The 17311-nt window shown below is 50.5% G+C and overlaps 1 protein-coding gene across 1 annotated transcript in view; it reads left to right on the top strand.

Moving 5' to 3' along the window:
* Positions 1-17311, top strand: part of B4GALNT3 (beta-1,4-N-acetyl-galactosaminyltransferase 3) — a 59871-nt gene that overhangs the window by 38068 nt on the left and 4492 nt on the right. Inside the window, exons 4-19 of the mRNA XM_005482846.3 lie at positions 4262-4357; positions 4870-4960; positions 5820-5920; positions 6278-6345; positions 6859-6937; positions 7326-7392; positions 9078-9221; positions 9625-9734; positions 10239-10339; positions 10980-11056; positions 11621-12620; positions 13718-14016; positions 14866-15019; positions 15685-15757; positions 16190-16343; positions 17055-17181. Coding sequence (XP_005482903.2) covers positions 4262-4357; positions 4870-4960; positions 5820-5920; positions 6278-6345; positions 6859-6937; positions 7326-7392; positions 9078-9221; positions 9625-9734; positions 10239-10339; positions 10980-11056; positions 11621-12620; positions 13718-14016; positions 14866-15019; positions 15685-15757; positions 16190-16343; positions 17055-17181 — 2741 coding nt within the window. The remainder of the gene's footprint in view (positions 1-4261; positions 4358-4869; positions 4961-5819; positions 5921-6277; positions 6346-6858; positions 6938-7325; positions 7393-9077; positions 9222-9624; positions 9735-10238; positions 10340-10979; positions 11057-11620; positions 12621-13717; positions 14017-14865; positions 15020-15684; positions 15758-16189; positions 16344-17054; positions 17182-17311) is intronic.

The raw sequence follows: 17311 nt of genomic DNA, 5'->3' as shown, positions 1-17311 counted from the left end.
GTTCAGGAGCACAGCCCCTTGCTGGTAACACCTGTACAGTTGCACAGGTGCTGCACAAAACCAAAGGATTGTGCTGGGGTGTTGTCCTGCTACCAAACCTGCCCCAAGAGGAAGCATCATCCTTTTCTGAGAGAACTGAGAGACAAAACTGTTGCTCTGTTGCTGCTCACTCTGTCTCTGTTGATGTCCCTTCCTTGTCCACTCGTGCCCATCCAGACAGGGGCTGCCTTGCTAACTTGTCTTGATGGATTCCCACAAGTGCCCAGCACAGCAGAGCGTGCTGCCAAGCCCAGCTGCTGGCTGCTCTGTGTCACCCAGCCAGGGGAGCTGGCCCAGGCAGGAGGAGGGGCCCCAGCCACTCTGAGGAGACAGAAGAGTCTCACAACCTCAGGAGTTTCTGGTTGGCAGCACAATGTCGCCTTTCTTCTGCGGCTCAGGCCCTCTCTGTGCCCTGTTTATCATTCCCTGGGCTGCGTGCAGCTATGCAGCTGATTTGCTTCTATGATGCCAAAGCTGCCCAGGATTAAATTAGGAAAGGTTCTCCTCTCCATCCTGCTCCAATTAGAGGGCAGGAGGTCGTGTCTGTGCTGCTGCAATTCTCTCAGCTTTGCTGCTTGCCCGGATTTTTCTTCCCTGGGCTCCTTGCTCAGCACAAGGAGCTGTGTGCTCCAGGGCACACTCACCCTGTGCTCTGTGAGCTCCAGGGCACACTCACCCTGTGCTCTGTGTGCTCCAGGGCACACTCACCCTGTGCTCTCTGTGCTCCAGGGCACACTCACACTGTGCTGTGTGCTCCAGGGCACACTCACACTGTGCTGTGTGCTCCAGGGCACACTCACACTGCTCTGTGAGCTCCAGGGCACACTCACCCTGTGCTCTCTGTGCTCCAGGGCACACTCACCCTGTGCTCTGTGTGCTCCAGGGCACACTCACCCTGTGCTGTGTGCTCCAGGGCACACACACTGCTCTGTGTGCTCCAGGACACACTCACACTGTGCTCTGTGTGCTCCAGGGCACACTCACTGTTGCTGTTCTGGTGCCCTTGGTGTGTGACCTGTGCCTGTTGTGTGCCTGAGCTGGGATCATGCACTGCTGCTATTTCAGCAGGGTGATAAGCAACTGGGGAAAGAAAGGTGTTGGAGAAGCCTCAAGGGCAGGAGAACCCCTCTAAGTGGGAAGGTCACATAAAGCCAACTCCTTTGAATACTCAAGACTCATGGTTTCTGTTCCTGGTTCTGGCCAAATCAGTCTACCCAGAATTTTCAATGTTTTTAAGGGGAGATTTCCCCTTCTCCCCTTAAAAACATTTTTGATGTTTTTAAGGGGAGGAGGGGAAACTTAACTTGTTGCTTGCCAGGTCCTAAACTTCCTTTTGCAAAACAGGGCCAGGTAGGAAGTCAAACACAGGGCAAGCTGGGAAGGCAAATACAGTAACCATGTTTTAGAATCATATTCTAAAAACCATATTTTAGAAAATCCATTGACATTTCTGTGCACATGAATTGCTCTGTAACTGCAATCTGCAAAAGCCCCAAGCAGGAGATTTTTACACCACATTGCATGTTTTACTCATATAGCAAACAGAAGAATTTCTCAGCTGCCTGTAATGGGCAGCTGTGAATTGAGTTGGAGGGACAGAGGTGATAGAGTTTCAAAACAGCTGCTATGCTGATGACCCGTGGGGGCCTAAAATTAAAGCCTAGCTCAGTTTTCAGTCCCAAAGCAGCACATTGGGCAGCCAGCACTTATCTGTCAATAGTGTTCTTTTTTTCCCTTTAAGAGGAATCAGAAACTAAGTTAAGCTGCCTTTACTCAGGAGAAAATTTGTTGATTTAGAAAATATTTTAAAATTGCATGCAAGAAATACTTATTATTTACCAGTAATTATTTCTAGTAGTTGTGAGTGCAGGAAAGCAAGGTGATCTCATTAACTCCTGCCAGAATCTCCTCAGTGGAGGCTTTGTGAAGATATTGGTGGTAGGAGTGTTGGGCTAGAAATCTCAGGAATTATCTCTGTAAGTGTTGATGGTGTACCTAGTACAGTGCTGTCTGTCTTAATTTTTATTAGGCTGCCCTCTCCCTAATAGTGCCAAACTGCAGTGAAGTTTTGTATTGCAATAGGTTTGGTCCAAGTTTTACTCTGCAAACACTTGAGCAAGCATAGCCAGTCTTTTGGGATTTGCCTCATAAATATCTGGTGTTGCATTTGGGCTGCCCCTTGTCAAAGCCAGCCCAGCTTCATTGCAGTCCTGAGCTTTGAGATCATCCCCGGGGTCTGTCTCTGGCAGCAGTGAGCTGCAGTGCCAGCCTGGCCACAGTGTGGGAGTGTTGTGCTACGTTTCATAGAGCTCTGAGCTGCTGCCTGCCCTGTGCAAGCCATTCTCAAAAAAAACCCCAAAAACCCAGCATCAAGTGTGAGTAGCAGCAGACTTCCACAGGACTCAGCTTCTGGCAGTGATTCTCTGTGGGAGCCCAGCCTGTTCCTCTCACTTCATGTTCCACAAGAAGCAGCAGTTGTCATTACTTGGTTTGGCTGAGAAAAGCAGTGTAAGACCCTTGGGTGTGAACCTGGATTTGGCCCAGGGGCACGGGACTGCACAACAATTAAATTCCAATCCAGTGTTTGTCACGCTTGCAGTGATTTATTTGTATCACAAGTTCCTGCAGAGTCCCAGGTTTCTTTTGGCTGCCTCCATCACCCTGAGCCCTTTGCCTGTCTCCACTCTGATTCTGTGCATTGCTCTGAGGAGTTCCATCCAGTTTGCCTCACTGCTTTTCCTCTTGTTTGGAGGGCAGAATCCAGGCTGAAGGATGTCCCAGAGGAGGGAAGGGGAGGAGATGCTGGTGGGGACATCATGGGCTTGCAGACATCCATCAAGCCCTGCACTGGGGACACCAGTGAGGGGGGGCTGATGAGAGACCTCTCCAGAGCAGCAGTGGTTGTGAATGTGCTTTGCCTGGCACACAAAAATGGTTTTCACATGCACAACTAAAAATCCACAGCTCGCAAGGAGCATCACTGCTGTGGAGCCAAATCTGCTTCACAGCCTTCCTTCAAGCCACAGTTTATTTCAAAACACTCCCCAAACCCACCATCCTGGGAAAAATAACTCGGTGAAGAAGTTTCTCTGGCAGAAGTGCACAGAAAGGCTGGACCCTCCTCCACTGTGCTGCTTCAGGCCTGCTAGAGCCTCCCCAGCAAAAACTAAGAATTTGCTGCCATCTGTAGACATTTGGGTGCTGTTCAGGCTGTTTCCCCAGCCCTGCTCCCACAGCCCTTATATAGGCAAGACAGCCACAGCAAAACCTCCCCAGTCCCAAGGCAACCTATTCCTTTCTTCAGCCTTTTGCCATCTAAGGTAGCTTGTAGCGTCTCCAGATTATTTATTCTTCACTGTTGGATGCCAGTGCTGCAAGGAGGGTTTCAGTATCCAGCTCCACTGGCTGCAGGCAGAAAGCTTGGACTTTGCTGGGGAGCAGACAGTGATTCCCTTCTGAGTGGCTCTGACAGAAATAAATCTGTCCTTTCAGGAGTGTCTTGCTCAAGTCCCACAGTGGCCAGCAAGGTTTTCCCAGCCCAGCTGTGCTCCAGGTCTCAGCTGGACAGTGGCAGCCTGTCCTGATGGGGCTGGCTGCCTGGCAGGGAGCTGTACTCACGCTGCACACCCTCCTGTGCTCTCCAGGCTGGAACCCCCACCTCCCTCAGTGTTTCTGTCTCTGCAGACACACAGAGGCTGTGCTGCCTACTGAGCTGCCTGTGCTGCTGCTCCCTGCTCTGCTGGGCCTCCATCTCCCTGTGCCCACCATCTTCCATCAGCTTTACCTCTAGGATGTGCTTTGAGAAGCATCTCCCCTCCCTAGGGTGTCCCTTCTTCCTCAGGTCAGGAAAATAGCCCTGGGATGGTGAGGGAGTCTAAAACACCTTCTTGCAGAACATAAGGTGTTACATCATGGGGAGCCACACCATGGCTTCAGAGCACAGCCCTCTGGTGAAACACCTCCTTGATGAAGCAGAGCCCATGGAATTGAGGTGTCCCAAGCATTAGCACAGTTTCCTGGTGCCATTCAGGTGGGTGTGCCAGCCCCACACCTTCAGCAGGTGAGCAGCAGTGCTCTGGACCCTGCAGAGCATCCATCATAGCAAAGGAATCTTCCTTCACTCTCCCATGCACTCCAGGGGCTGTGGCCAAGGCTGTGAGAGCAGAGGAGGGACACAGGGGTTGGGTGCAGCAGTTCATGGTGCCCCACTTCTGCCTTCTAGTTCCAGGGCCAGGCCAACTTGCACGTGTTTGAGGACTGGTGTGGCAGCTCCATTGAGCAGCTCAGGAGAAACCTGCACTTCCCTCTCTTCCCTCACGTGAGTAAGACCATGGCATCCACTGTCCTGCAATTCCCAGCTCTGCTTCCCAGATGGATCACCCTTGTTCCCTTCATGTCCTACCCATACCTCCCTCTCTGTCCTGCTTTTTGTTAAAATCCACCACCTCCCTCTCACCCACCTCCTCTGTCCTCCTGAGGGAGCAGGAGGCTTTCAGAAGGGTTCAAGGGTAGCAGCCCTTCTGCTGCACTGGGGAGGGTCATTTCACACCTGCTGGCCTGCCAGGGCTCAGACACAGGTGAAGGAGCCCTGTATTTGGTGTTCTCCTTCCAAATGCCTTCCATGCCATGTCCTGTCCCCACCATCCCAGTGCATCCCCTTCTCAGCAGCACCTGCTCCATCTCATTTCTTACTTGGTTGGCTCTTTCACTCTGCCTCCATCTTCCTCTCAGAGAAAACCCTCTGCCTGCCTGTCCCAGGATTTTTGATTCTTCCTCTTTTTCTATCACATCTAAAATTATTTCTATTAATTTTTTCTTCTTGCATTTCAGACAAGAACTATGCTGAAGAAGTTGGCTGTGTCCCCAAAATGGACCAACTATGGTCTCCGGATTTTTGGTTACCTGCATCCTTTCACTGATGGTGAGGGCTCTGAGTGCCTTCACTCGTGTCTCTTGTCACCTCCCCCTGCCTCCCCTCCTGGTGCTGAACCACTGGTGCCCTCACCCTGGCAATTCCAACACCAGGTCCCTTGTGTGGGTGGTGTGTGTGACTGGCCACAGCCTTGGTGTGGCTGGAAGCACGTCTGCCTCTCCCTGGTGAGGAGAAGCACAGGAGAAAGCAGATGGGAAGTGTTGATAAAGGAGAAAGCAGATGGGAATGTTGATCAATAACAATGCTGTTGTGAATGCACAGCCCATGGTGGGTATATGGCCACAAACAATCCCTGAGCTTTGCCTCCCTCCCTGGCATGGCCAGGACTGTCTGTGACATCAGTGATGTCCCTTGTGCTTGCCATGAATGCCATCTGACAGCAGTGACATCTGTGTCCCCCAGCTGCATGCCTCTGCCCCGAGCAGCCTGCTGGCATCAGCCTCTGTCACTGGCCTGCAGCTGCCATCCCTGTGACCCTGGACAAAGGGTGAACCTCAGTCTCCCTGTGTGGCTCATTCCTCCACCCAAACACTGCATCTCATGTACAGTTTTGCTCTGGAAGCAAAAGGGATATCAGGGGAGGCTTTGCACAGACTTCTTAGCTTTCCAGGTTAGATGTCAGGTGAAGCCAGTGCAGGAGGGACACTGAACCAGTGACGTCTGTAAAGTTTGTTTTCAGTCACAGCAGAGTTAGCAGAGAGGTTCAAAGGCAGGAAGGCGATAATATCAAAAGGGAAGGATTGTCTCACCAGGAAAAAGGGTAAGGACAGCATTTTAGAGGAGCAGGATCTGTTCTGTGCACAAGCCCTTACCCCAAGCCCTACTTACTCCCTGCATCTCTCGACAGGGGAGTTTCAGTTTGCCATTTCTGCAGATGACAACGCTGAGTTCTGGCTGAGTGCAGATGAAAAGCCCTCTGGTGTGCAGCTGCTGGCCAGCGTAGGCAAGGTACAGTGCATGCTGCATGGCTTCTCCCCTCAAGGCTTTCATGTTCCTGTGGGGACAGAGACCTTCCTGACTTACTGCTTCCTTGGACTACCCAGGTTTCTTTCCCTGCCCAGCCACAGGTGCCAGATGGGGCATGACATGTGATACCTTAAGCCATTTACCTCTTGGTAGTGCTATAGGAATCCCTTGTTCACAATTAGGGGACTTAAATCTGTCCACAGGTGATGGATTTCACAGATGACTTACCAGGAGGAATTGGAGGCAAGAGGGAGTTAAATTTTCCTTTTTTATCATTATCAGTGCAGTAACAAGAGGAGAAACTCATCTTAACTAGAGCTATCTTCTGTCTCTTCACAGACAGGGAAAGAGTGGACTGCACCAGGAGAGTTTGGGAAATTTCACAGCCAGAAGTCAAACATGGTGAGGTGAGTGAGCAAAGTCCCCCAGTCCCAGCCAGCTCTGCACATGACCAGGAAATCACAAGGATAAGGGAAAAGCACTCAGGCTTGCCCTGAGGAGTTTCGCAATACAGAGAAAGGGATTACTCTGGGGTATTGCCAGAGCCTGGCTGATTTACTGCAGGAATGCAACACTGGATTTTTCTTCCCTGCAGCAATCAACCACCAGCACATCCAGGCTCCCCTACATGAACTGTATCCCAAGCTTCCTGTCTCCAGGTTTCCTAGAGGCCAAAGCCCAGCAGGCCATACTGAGAGGGAGTTATTCAGAATTAACTGGGAAGGCTCTGGAGTGCTCCAGGTGCATAAGTGAAGCTGCCTATCTCACTGGCAGGATCTAAATTTTCTTGGCAGCACTAACCCCGCCTACCCTGAGAATTAGGTTGTTTCAGGGGTGTGGTTGCTCTGCACTCATTGTCTGCTGACAAGCTAAGAAATGTTCCTTAATGCTCCTGGTGACAGACACCTTGTTCTTGGCAGGTTGTCAGCCCAGGGCAGGTACTACTTTGAGGTGCTGCACAAGCAGGATGACAGAGGAACAGACCACGTGGAAGTAGCAGTGAGTCTGTGGAAATGGCGGTCCCCTATATGTGTCCCCACAGAGCTCAGGAGTGATGTTTGTAACCGTTTCCCTCCTTTCCCTGGCCTCAGCTGCTCATTGCATGAGATGTGGCTCATCCCTCCCAGAGCCCTTACCTACTTCTGTATGGAATAGTCTTGGCCATGTGCCAGGACCCCTTCCTCTGCTTATTTGGGATAGGTCTGCCTTCTCTGGGGTCTCTCGAAGCTTTTTGGCCTTTCCTGGTTGGATGTGTCCTGTAGGATCTCTGCTCATTCCAGTCTTTTGCTGCTGGGTAAATTCAGTCCTAATAGGGGTAGTGTGTTCCTTTTGTTCAGCCTTGGTTAACTCCATAGGTACTTCATTTTAATGTGTTTCTCTGTTCCAGTGGAGACTGAATGATCCAGAAGCAAAGTTCAAAGTCATTGACTCCCAATATCTCTCCCTTTTTGCTAGTAAGTATCTTCATCACAAGTTTTCCCAAGCACCTCCCCATTCTTCCTAAATGTATCAGCATCCAGTGTTTCACCATGAATCATTGTCTAGCCAGGAAAATACCAGGCATACACATCATTGGGAGAAAAAGGTGGGGACAGTTCAGGAGAAAGACTTCTGGACAAGAGTGTGACTCATTATTAAACATGGGAGAAACAGAAGTAAGATTGGAGCATTTTTTCAGGGAAGTCTAGAGCTAGTGAGGAAGGGCAGAGAGGAGAGTCTGCAAAGGTGAGAAGTGTTGAGGATTGGGAGTAACACAGGATGGAGATTGCTTGCTGAGAGCCAGGGGGAACATGAGTCCCAAAACATGGGAGCTGTGTCCAGCTGCCAGCTGGACACAACCAGGGAGAAGGGGCTGCTCTGGCACTTCAGGGGATTTCACTCTGGGTCCTGAACACAGCAGGATACACTGGCAAGGATGGGGGATGCTGCTTTCTTCTGTCCCAGGCTCAAGTCTCTGAGTTGGTGCTGGATTGCTGCAAACACATCAGTCCAGTCCCTCCTGTTTTGTAAACCCTTCTTAGCACATCAAGTGATGGTGTTATCAGTTAAGAAGCTCCTTAGTCCTGTTTACCCTTACCCAGCTTTGTCATCATCGCTTTCCTCTGCCAGCATTCCCCCTTTCCATGTCTACTGCTGTTGTCTGCCAACATTTCTGGGTTTTTTTTCATAACAGCCCTTTTGTGCATGGAAGACTCCCTGATGTAATCAAGGCATCTGTTTGCCGTGTCTTAGATCATAACCTGCTGCTGCATTTTCTGAAAGCTCCCTTGTGGCTAGGACTAGGCTCTCCATTTGGTCTTCCATCTTCATCCTTCTTCCTTCTGCTCTTTTCTTCTTACTCATTACCTATAGAATAGAAGGCTGACATTCCAGAAGATCCCTTCACAATTAGGTACAGTGCTGCAGTCTCATTTTTATCTGTTGCCTTCTGCCTATAGTTTTTTCCTTCATTCATATTAGCCTTTGGCTTTATTACATGACATCCCATTCTTTCTGGGGTTCCATGTAGTTCAGTACCCCAAAGTTGCCCACCAGTAGTGCCCTTGGCAGGATATTGCATTTCCTTCATGGATATTTATTCAATTCCCCTCATTTTAGAATAAGATCCATGGAGACATGAAGTCTGTGACGACATCACCAAGGAAAAATGTAACCAATACCCAGTCTTGAGTTTGAGCTTCAGTCTTGAGTTTGAACTTCCTATTGTTCTTGGCTTTCTGTGGGGCTTCATTCCCTTTCTGGAGTAACATCCGCCTCAGCCACTGAAGGTCCTTCCTTTGCCCCTCAGGTTTCTCCTCCATACATCTCTCTTCATCTCCTTTGAAAAGAAACTTAATACAAATAACAGGCTGCCAGCATGGAGCCTGTTCTTTGATGGTGTATCCAAGGCAGGAGGTCATTTTCATCCACTCCTCATCACTGTGTGTGTTTGCTTTCAGTGAAAGCCGTGTTCCCACCCCACAGCTTCTCTACCTCCAGATTTCTGGGTCAGAGCCTTTCCTTTGCCTGTGCCAGAAACAGAATTGGTGCCAGGGATGCAATGCCATTTGGAAAGGGCTGGCACTGGAGAGAGGTGTTTTTTTGGACAAGGAGCAAGTTAGCCCCTGTCTCCCCCTTGTGTTCTCTCTCTGGTCTCCAGATGAGACGCTTCTGAAGATGGATGAGGTTGGGCACATCCCGCAGACGCTGGCCACTGGCAGGAGCTGGGCTGCTGGCAGCACTGGCAGCAGGGTACACCCAGCTGACATGCTGAAGCCTCACCCCCGGGACACTCTTTATGAAGGTGAGACTTGGAAAGCAGCTGAGGGAGTAACTGCAGCCCGTGCAGGAGCACAGCTTGCTCCTGGAAGGATTGTCCTCCTGCACTGCAGTTATCCAGGCCATGCTTTTTTATTCCTGATGTAAAAGAGAGGGACAGCTACAATATCAGTCAGAGTAGGAGACAAAGCACAGACTAAAGCCAGCTCCTCTTTCTTGGTATCCAGCTCAAGCCACATCCCCAAGCTTATTTTTGTGTGAGCATCTTAAAGGAATGTAAAGAGCTGAGCTGTGCAAGAAGGTTTGTTTAATCTATCCCTTAATATTTCACATGGCTAAATAAAACCCAGGGACAGAAGTAGCTAAGCTGGTGTGTGGTTGCAGCAGGGCTCCTCCTCAGCCCTTGCCTGTGTGTTCCTTGCCTGCAGTGCCTCTGCTCAGCAAGTCCCGCGTGCGCCGGGCCCTGCCCGACTGCCCCTACAAGCCCAGCTACCTGGTGAATGGATTTCCTCTGCAGCGCTACCAGGGCCTCCAGTTTGTAAGTTGGATTTCTTAACCTGATTCTTGCCAGGGATACACAAGGAGGAAGAAGAGATCCTGTTAGCCATGGGGCCTGAGGCCCCGTGTTAGCCAAAGGCCTCCCTGCCTTTGCAGGGAGTCTCACAGTGGTTGAGGGTTTCATTCTCCATGGGGGTGACTGTAATATGTGTGGATTACTAAAGCCATGGACATCTCTTCAGGAGGACTTGGCCACCTCTCTCCCACGTAGTTCTCACGCTGTTGTAGGACTTAAGCTCACAGTTAGAGAGGTGGGCAGATGCTGAGGGAGAGGGTAAAAGGCACACGCATACATACATACATACATAGATACATACATATATCTCAGCATGCTTCCTTCTGCCTTCCATTCTCACAGCCTGCTCCTGGACAGAAAAAGAGTGAGCAACTCCTGCTGATTATCCTGCAGCTATGTCTGGGTCACCTTGTGACTGATGCCTGGCATTTATGAGGGTTTCACTTTGTCTTTCTCTCCTCTTCACAGGTTCATCTATCCTTTGTTTACCCGAATGATTACACCCGCCTGAGCCACATGGAGAAAGATAACAAATGCTTCTACCAGGAAAACCCTTATTATTTGGAAAGGTAGCATGCTGTGAATTTGGGGTTACTAGCAGGGTGGGGAGAAGCTTGAAGGCTGGAATTGGTGTGGAATTTCATGCTCCCTTCTTAATTCTTAAAGATCCCTTAAGTCTTGCAAAACATTAAAGCATTTATAGTTTCTTTTGATAACTTAAGTGAAAATATGTTTAGGTCTCCAGGGAAAACTACCACTGCTTTTCTTACACGGTTAGCCCAGTAGCTGAGTCAGAGCATGTTTGTTCTCTTACATCAGGCAGTATATTCCCAGCCAGCTTGGCCTGCAAGTGGCTGGAGCCTCCTGATAGCTGTCACTATGAAAGCCAAGCTGTGGCCACCACCAGGCCTTTCTCTGGGGTAAGAAATGCATGCCACTCATCTTCACTGGTGCTCAGATCCCAGTGGTGGCCCCACAAGGGAGCTGCTACTTGTTGCATGCTCCCTACTGCCACAATCAGACATCTTGTGCAAGGACTCCCAGCCATCCAGGAGGACTTTTTTGCAGGATAAAGAGGGTCACTTTCCCAGTAAGATAGCTGATTATGACCCCCCTGTGCTCAGGATCTTTTTCCTTCTTCCAGGAAGGAAAGGAAAGAAAAGGCAAAGTAACATTCATCAAACTTGTGTTTTGCTCTTCTCTCTGCAGATTTGGGTTTTACAAGTATATGAAAATGGATCGGCCAGAGAAGAGCCTGGATTCTGGAGAAAGGACAGAGCAGCCAGGTAGGGGCCCTAATGTCAGAACCCAGGGGACCCTTTTATCTGTCGCTTTTGTGTGTGGTTTTGAGCAGCATCAGCTGAAGGAAGCTGTTGACTTTCCATGACAGAGAAGTCTCAGCCTTTCCCTGCCAGATTGCTGTGTCTGGGAGGAGACTTTTGCTGCCACTTTTACTTCCCTTAAGGGCAGGTTGGGACCTCACCAAACAGTGGGGCTGCAGTAGACAACATGACAGCTCTCAGGCCCACAGCTTAGCTGAGGGGCAATTCTAGCAAAACCATGGGTAGGAGTAGCACAGCCAGAGGTGTGCAGTGTGGCAGCCTGTGGTCACATCTGCCCTGCAGAGCTGAGGGCAAAGCCAGACAGCTCCACAGCCTTTGGCAGTGGTGAGTGCTGAGGAAACTGAGCATGGCTGCAATGTGGGAGAGCATTCCTGTCCCTCTGAGCAGGAGAGACAACACTGAGAGGAGGCAGGAGAGAAGGAGCTGCCCCCCTGCCTGGTGGGTGCCTGGGCAGGGCAGGGAGGCAGTGGGAGGATGCCAGAGGTGTAACTTTGATTCATCCCACAGGCTCCCAGGAGGGGAACCTGGATGAGCTGCAGTACGAGGAGCAGGACATGGAGAGCACCAGTGCCCCTGAGCAGGCTGGCATAGGGAGGGCAGGGCCAGCAGGCAATGTCCCCAGCAGTGTGCTGGGCAGTGACAACATCCACCAGGACTATTCCCTCCGGGAGCGCCGCCGGCTCCTCGCGGTGACGGGGGACGACGCAGGAGAGGAGATAAGGAGGAGGAGGACAAAAAGGTCTGGTATCAAATCAGCCATGTTGGCCTCTACCAACCAGAGCCTCAGCCTGCCTGGCCTAGAGGGAAACCCAGTAACGAAGAGGCCCCGTGTGAAAGCTGGTGTCAAAGACAATTCCAGGAGCCCTCCGCAGCACGCCAGGGCCATCCAGGGGAGAGTGCCTGTCAGAAGGACAATCCCTCCTTCTGGGACTGTGTCTCAAAGGCAGCAGTCTCTTGGTCACCCCAGGTACTCAGGGGTCACAATTCCCAGCAGGGTAGGACCTCGAGGAGGCCTCAGCACCGCAAAGGACAGGCTGCAGCCAGGAGGTACCATGCCAGCTGGGAAAGGAATCCCAGTCTCTGGCAGAGCTGGGAGACAGGCAGTGAGTGCTGCCAGCCCCAGCCAGCAGCCCGGGCTGCCACAGTGGCTGAGCCAGGTGCAGTCCTACATTGCTGAGCAGAAGGTGGCCAGCGATGGGGATGTGGGTGAAGGAGAGGCACAGGTGGCATCTCCTTTGAAAGACAAGTCTGGAGGAGCAGCAGAGGAGGAAGAGGTGGATGGGGAGCCAGAGGAGGAAGATGAGGAGGATTTTGATTACGTACCAGTGTTTGACCAGGCAGTGAACTGGGAGCAGACCTTCAGCATGAACAACCTGGACTTCCATATGCTGCGCACAGACTGGATTGACCTCAAGTGCAACACCTCAGGAAATTTGCTGCTAAGAGAAAGGGAGGCCCTGGAAGTCACACGTGTCTTCCTGAGGAAGCTCAACCAGAGGAGTAAAGGGTAAGGTGCAGTGAGAAAACGAAGGGACACTGTCCCAGAGCCGGTTTACAATACTCTGTGGGGAATACCTGTTATGTGGGTAACTGGTGAGAATCAGAGGATGAACTAGATGTGGTAAATAAGATTTCAGGCAAGGAATCTGTGTAGAACACTGGACTTTAGGCACACTTCTTTTTCCTGAGAAATGGCACCAGCTTTTGCTGGTACTCTATTGTTACATGGTCTTGTTATGTTTCTTTTTCTTCTCAAGACTTACCATCCCTTCTGGGAAACAGACACACTTCCTCTAGCCTTCATAAGCTAAACAATCTAACTCCTGACCCTTCTGTTTGGCTGGCCTTAATTTTTATGATTTTTTTACCAATCTTTTCTGGTTTCAGTTGGTGTTAATCTTCCTATACATAAATGACCAATATCCCGGATGTTTTATGGAATTGGTGTTATTAGCTTCTAATCCCTGCTGGAAATAGGCCTAATGTTACATATTAAGATCACATTTGCATTTTCAGGGTCACACCAGTCACAGCCAGGTGTAACTGACCAGCACACACAAGATTTTCTCAGGATTTTAAACTCACAAGCATCTGGTTTATAGCAGAAACTCTTCCTATCATCTGAAAGGGCATGACCTGGCATTTCATCCAGTTTTGGCCATTCTGAATCTACAGCCCTGCCAGTTTTTACTGTACGATTGCTCAGTCCTACTCCATATTCCTGTTTGATAAGGTGTCATGAGCCAGTTTCAGCAGCCCAAACATGCTCCTTGTGCCAAAATCATTGTAGGTGGTGTTGAATACACTTGCTATTACCAGCCCTACACAATCATTCAGACACATTTGTTATTTTCTGTGTCACCTTTATTTCATTTCTCTTGCCAAATATTTTCTCTCTTGGCCAGAATCCCAGGTCTAATTCCACACTCTTGTGGATTTAGGAGAAACAGGTGCTACACATTCCCATGGAACTTTGGAAGCGGCGCAGCAAAGCAGGGGGGGAGCTGGGGACAGAAAGGCTTGTGCTGGCCCGAAGGAAGGAGCCCAGCAGGGCTGGGGGAGGGACAGGGCCAGGATGTGCCAACAGCAGCCGTGTCCCTGCAGGCGCTTCCAGCTGCAGCGCATCGTGAACGTGGAGAAGCGGCAGGACCGCATGCGGGGCAGCCGCTACCTGCTGGAGCTGGAGCTGCTGGAGCAGGGCCGGCGCCGCGTCCGCCTCTCCGAGTACGTCTTTGCCCGCGGCTGGCAGGGCAGCAGCAGCCACGAGGAGGACGAGAGGAGGATGAGGAACCTGGTGTGGGGCCACCGGCGGCGCCTGATGGCCACGGCGAGCGAGCCGGAGCTGTGCTGGCCCCAGGGGTTTTCCTGGAACCACCAGGCTGTCGTTCACTTCGTGGTGCCAGGTAAGGGGAGCTGCCTTCCCAGGACATTGAGGGGTGGCACAGTGGGTGGTTCCCATGAGGGCAGTCATGGACAGTGGGTCTGAGCCAGTCTCAGCCATCTTACTTGGGTCAATGTCACATTCACATTCTGTGGAAAAATCCCTTCGCCCAGGATCTTTCTCCTGGGAAGCTGAGAAGCCTCAGAGAAAAAGGAAAACAACTTTTATCTCATTTGCTTCTCCTGTGTTGGGCTCACATGTGGAATGTGTGTGGAGATCATTTACCCACAGGTGGTTGTTTCATTGGTTTCTGGTGTGAATTATTTTGACTGAATGGCCAATCAGTGCCAAGCTGTGTCGGGACTCTGGAAAGAGTTACGAGTTTTCATTGTTATCTTTTTAGCATTTAGTAAGTATCCTTTCTGTATTCTTTAGTGTAGTATAATGTAGTGTAGTACAGTGTAGGGTAGTATAGTGCAGTATTCTTTAATATAATATAGTATCATAAAATAATAAATTAGCCTTCTGAGAACATGGAGTCAGATTCATTGTTCCTTCCTGCTACAGGGCACCCCGCATATACAATAGGTCACTTCCAATTTCTGTTCTCTCCGAGTAAAATACCTTCAAAAATATGACAGGGCCCAAGCAGCCGTGGCTTGTAAGTTCTGAGAAAGCCCCTGTGACATGGTGGGGAAGAACCCACACTGGTTCCTTGGCTCTGTGGTCCAGGTTTTCAGCCTGGGCCTATTGCATCATCCCTGAAAGGTTGTCGAGGTTTGACAGAAGGCAAGAAGCCTTGCATGTTGAGAAAAACTACCACCATTTAAATCAGTTTGCTTTGTTTCTCTCCCTGTTGCAATACAACCAGTGAAGAACCAGGCACGTTGGGTGCTGCAGTTCATCTCTGACATGGAAGAGCTGTTCCGAGTCACCAAGGATCCCCACTTCAGCGTCATCATCACCGACTACAGCAGCGACGACATGGATGTGGAGAAGGCTCTGAAAAGGTCTACCTTGCACAGGTGGGACTACTGCTTGGTGACAAAATGCCGCCCACACACATAAGCCTGCAAATAGCACATTTGGCAGTCTCTGTGTGTTGACCAGCCACAGCCTGCTGCAGCTGGAACACCACAGACACCATCCATCCACACCCTGCACGTACACGAGAATGTGTTTTTGTTATGATGTGCATATGCATATATGCATGGAGCACTGTTAGGAAAGTGTAAGGCAATACCTGGTGTAGTCTTCCAGCTAAATTTATTGAATTTGTCTCATTTTTCAAGATTGCAAGAGAGAAGAGAAAGCAAGTCTCTCAGTGGTGGGGCAGGGGGAGCACAGAAAAGATAAGAAAGCTCTGAGAAGTGGGACAGAGTGTGGAGACCTCTGTTTGCTGGAATGATCTGAAACAGCTTTGGCTGGTCATTTCTGTTACATGCCAGGGGTTTCCAGGTCTAGTCCTAGGGCAGGGCTGGGCTAGAGCTGAGAAGAGTTTTGCTAGGCTCTGTTCAGGGGCAAGGCTCTCTGGGCAGACTGGAACAGGGAGCAGTGCGCTCTCCCAGCAAAGGTTTCCTCTGCTCCAGAGGGTGCATTGGGCAAGGGCAGCTCCATGGCCCAGTGCTGTGTGGAGCTGCCTGCAGTGCCTCCCGTGCCACTGAAATTCCCGTTCCCCTCTGATCCCCAGCTATCGGTACCTGAAGCTGACAGGGAATTTTGAGCGTTCTGCTGGGCTGCAGGCGGGGATAGACCTCATAACGGTGAGTCTGGGGGGCCCTGGGTGGGCAGGGCAGTTTGTGGTGTGTGTCTGGTGTTGCTTTGGTACTGAACACGCTGGTTTTTAGGGAGGGGAATAGCCTGGCAGACCAGTTCAAATGTAGGTGTGTTTCCTGTCCTTCCAGAGTAAGGATCTCTTTATTCTGAGGAGCCTGTGCTCTGTTTGATTCTTGGTCTGTCTGCTGGGACTGTCAGACAGGAGGGAAGTCAGCAGTAGCAGCTTTGTGATCCTGGCTCTGCCAGGTATTTCACACTCATCATTGATCAGCCAATGGACATTTTCCCAGCCCTTGGGAACTCAGTTTCTGATGCAGCAATGAGATTTTGACTCCCATATTTCTGTCTTCCTGCCCCTCAAGAAATATTTACTTAAAGTCAACCTATTTTTTTTTCCCAACCGGTACAATTGGTTCCAGGACCCACACAGCATTGTCTTCCTGTGTGACCTCCACATCCACTTCCCAGCTGGAGTCATCGATTCCATCAGGAAGCACTGCGTGGAAGGCAAGATGGCCTTTGCACCCATGGTCATGAGGCTGCACTGCGGGATGTCCCCACAGTGGCCTGATGGTAAGAGGGCTCAGACTTTGAGAAGTGGGGAAAGAAGGAAGTGCCTGCCTCCTCTACAGTTGTTCCTCTGGCACTGTCAGGGTCTGGAGCTTGAGGTACTTCCAAGTCCACAGGATGAGTGTGTGTTAGACACAGGATGGGGTTTAACAGCATCAGGTACCTGGAATTTGAGATCAAAAATCTAGCAGGACCCTTGATATGGTGTTTCTCTTGGTTGTCTTCTAGGGCCCTTTATGGATTTAAGGACCTTGAAAAAATGATCCTTTATTCCTGTCTGTCCATATCTCTCTTTTCTGAGGGGGCACAGCCTGTCCTGAGAAGAGCTGGTAGACCAGGGGTGAAGGAAACCAAGCCAAGTTGGAAGGAGAAAAGTGACACGGCATAGGATTTCCTTTATACAGAGGTGGCCATCCTGAGCCATCTAGGCACAGGGACAACACTGGGAAGCTGGGACAGTCCAGGAATTGTGTTGCCAGACAGGAGATATGAGAGGCCCTGCTAACAAGTTGACAGGACAGACCATGCTCTCTGTCCACAAGCCTTTCTCATTCCCAAAGCTGGTTGGTATGGTTGGCTCTGCCTTGGTGCTGAGTTTACTCCCTGTTGTCAACATTGTGCTGAAGTAGCTGGAGTCTCACTCCAGCAGCTCTGCTGGAGCCATCAGTGGTTCAAAACCCCAAGAAAGCTGTGCCTCTTTTGTGCTCTCTTCAGGCTACTGGGAGGTGAATGGGTTTGGTCTCCTGGGCATTTACAAGTCTGACCTGGACAAAATTGGAGGCATGAACACAAAAGAGTTTCGGGACCGCTGGGGAGGAGAGGACTGGGAGCTCCTTGACAGGTAAGTGTCCACTGTCACTGTTCAAGTGCTCAGGAGGGGAAGCCCATCAGATCCTGGAGAACCAATGACCATGGGAGTGGGGTTCTAAGCAGATTGAGATGATTACTGCCACCATAACCTTGGCCAGTGA

Source organism: Zonotrichia albicollis, chromosome 4, assembly GCF_047830755.1.
Source record: "Zonotrichia albicollis isolate bZonAlb1 chromosome 4, bZonAlb1.hap1, whole genome shotgun sequence".
Taxonomy (NCBI): Eukaryota; Metazoa; Chordata; class Aves; order Passeriformes; family Passerellidae; genus Zonotrichia; species Zonotrichia albicollis.
The sequence above is the reverse complement of the archived record's forward strand: the minus strand, read 5'-3'. Positions and strand labels throughout refer to the sequence as shown.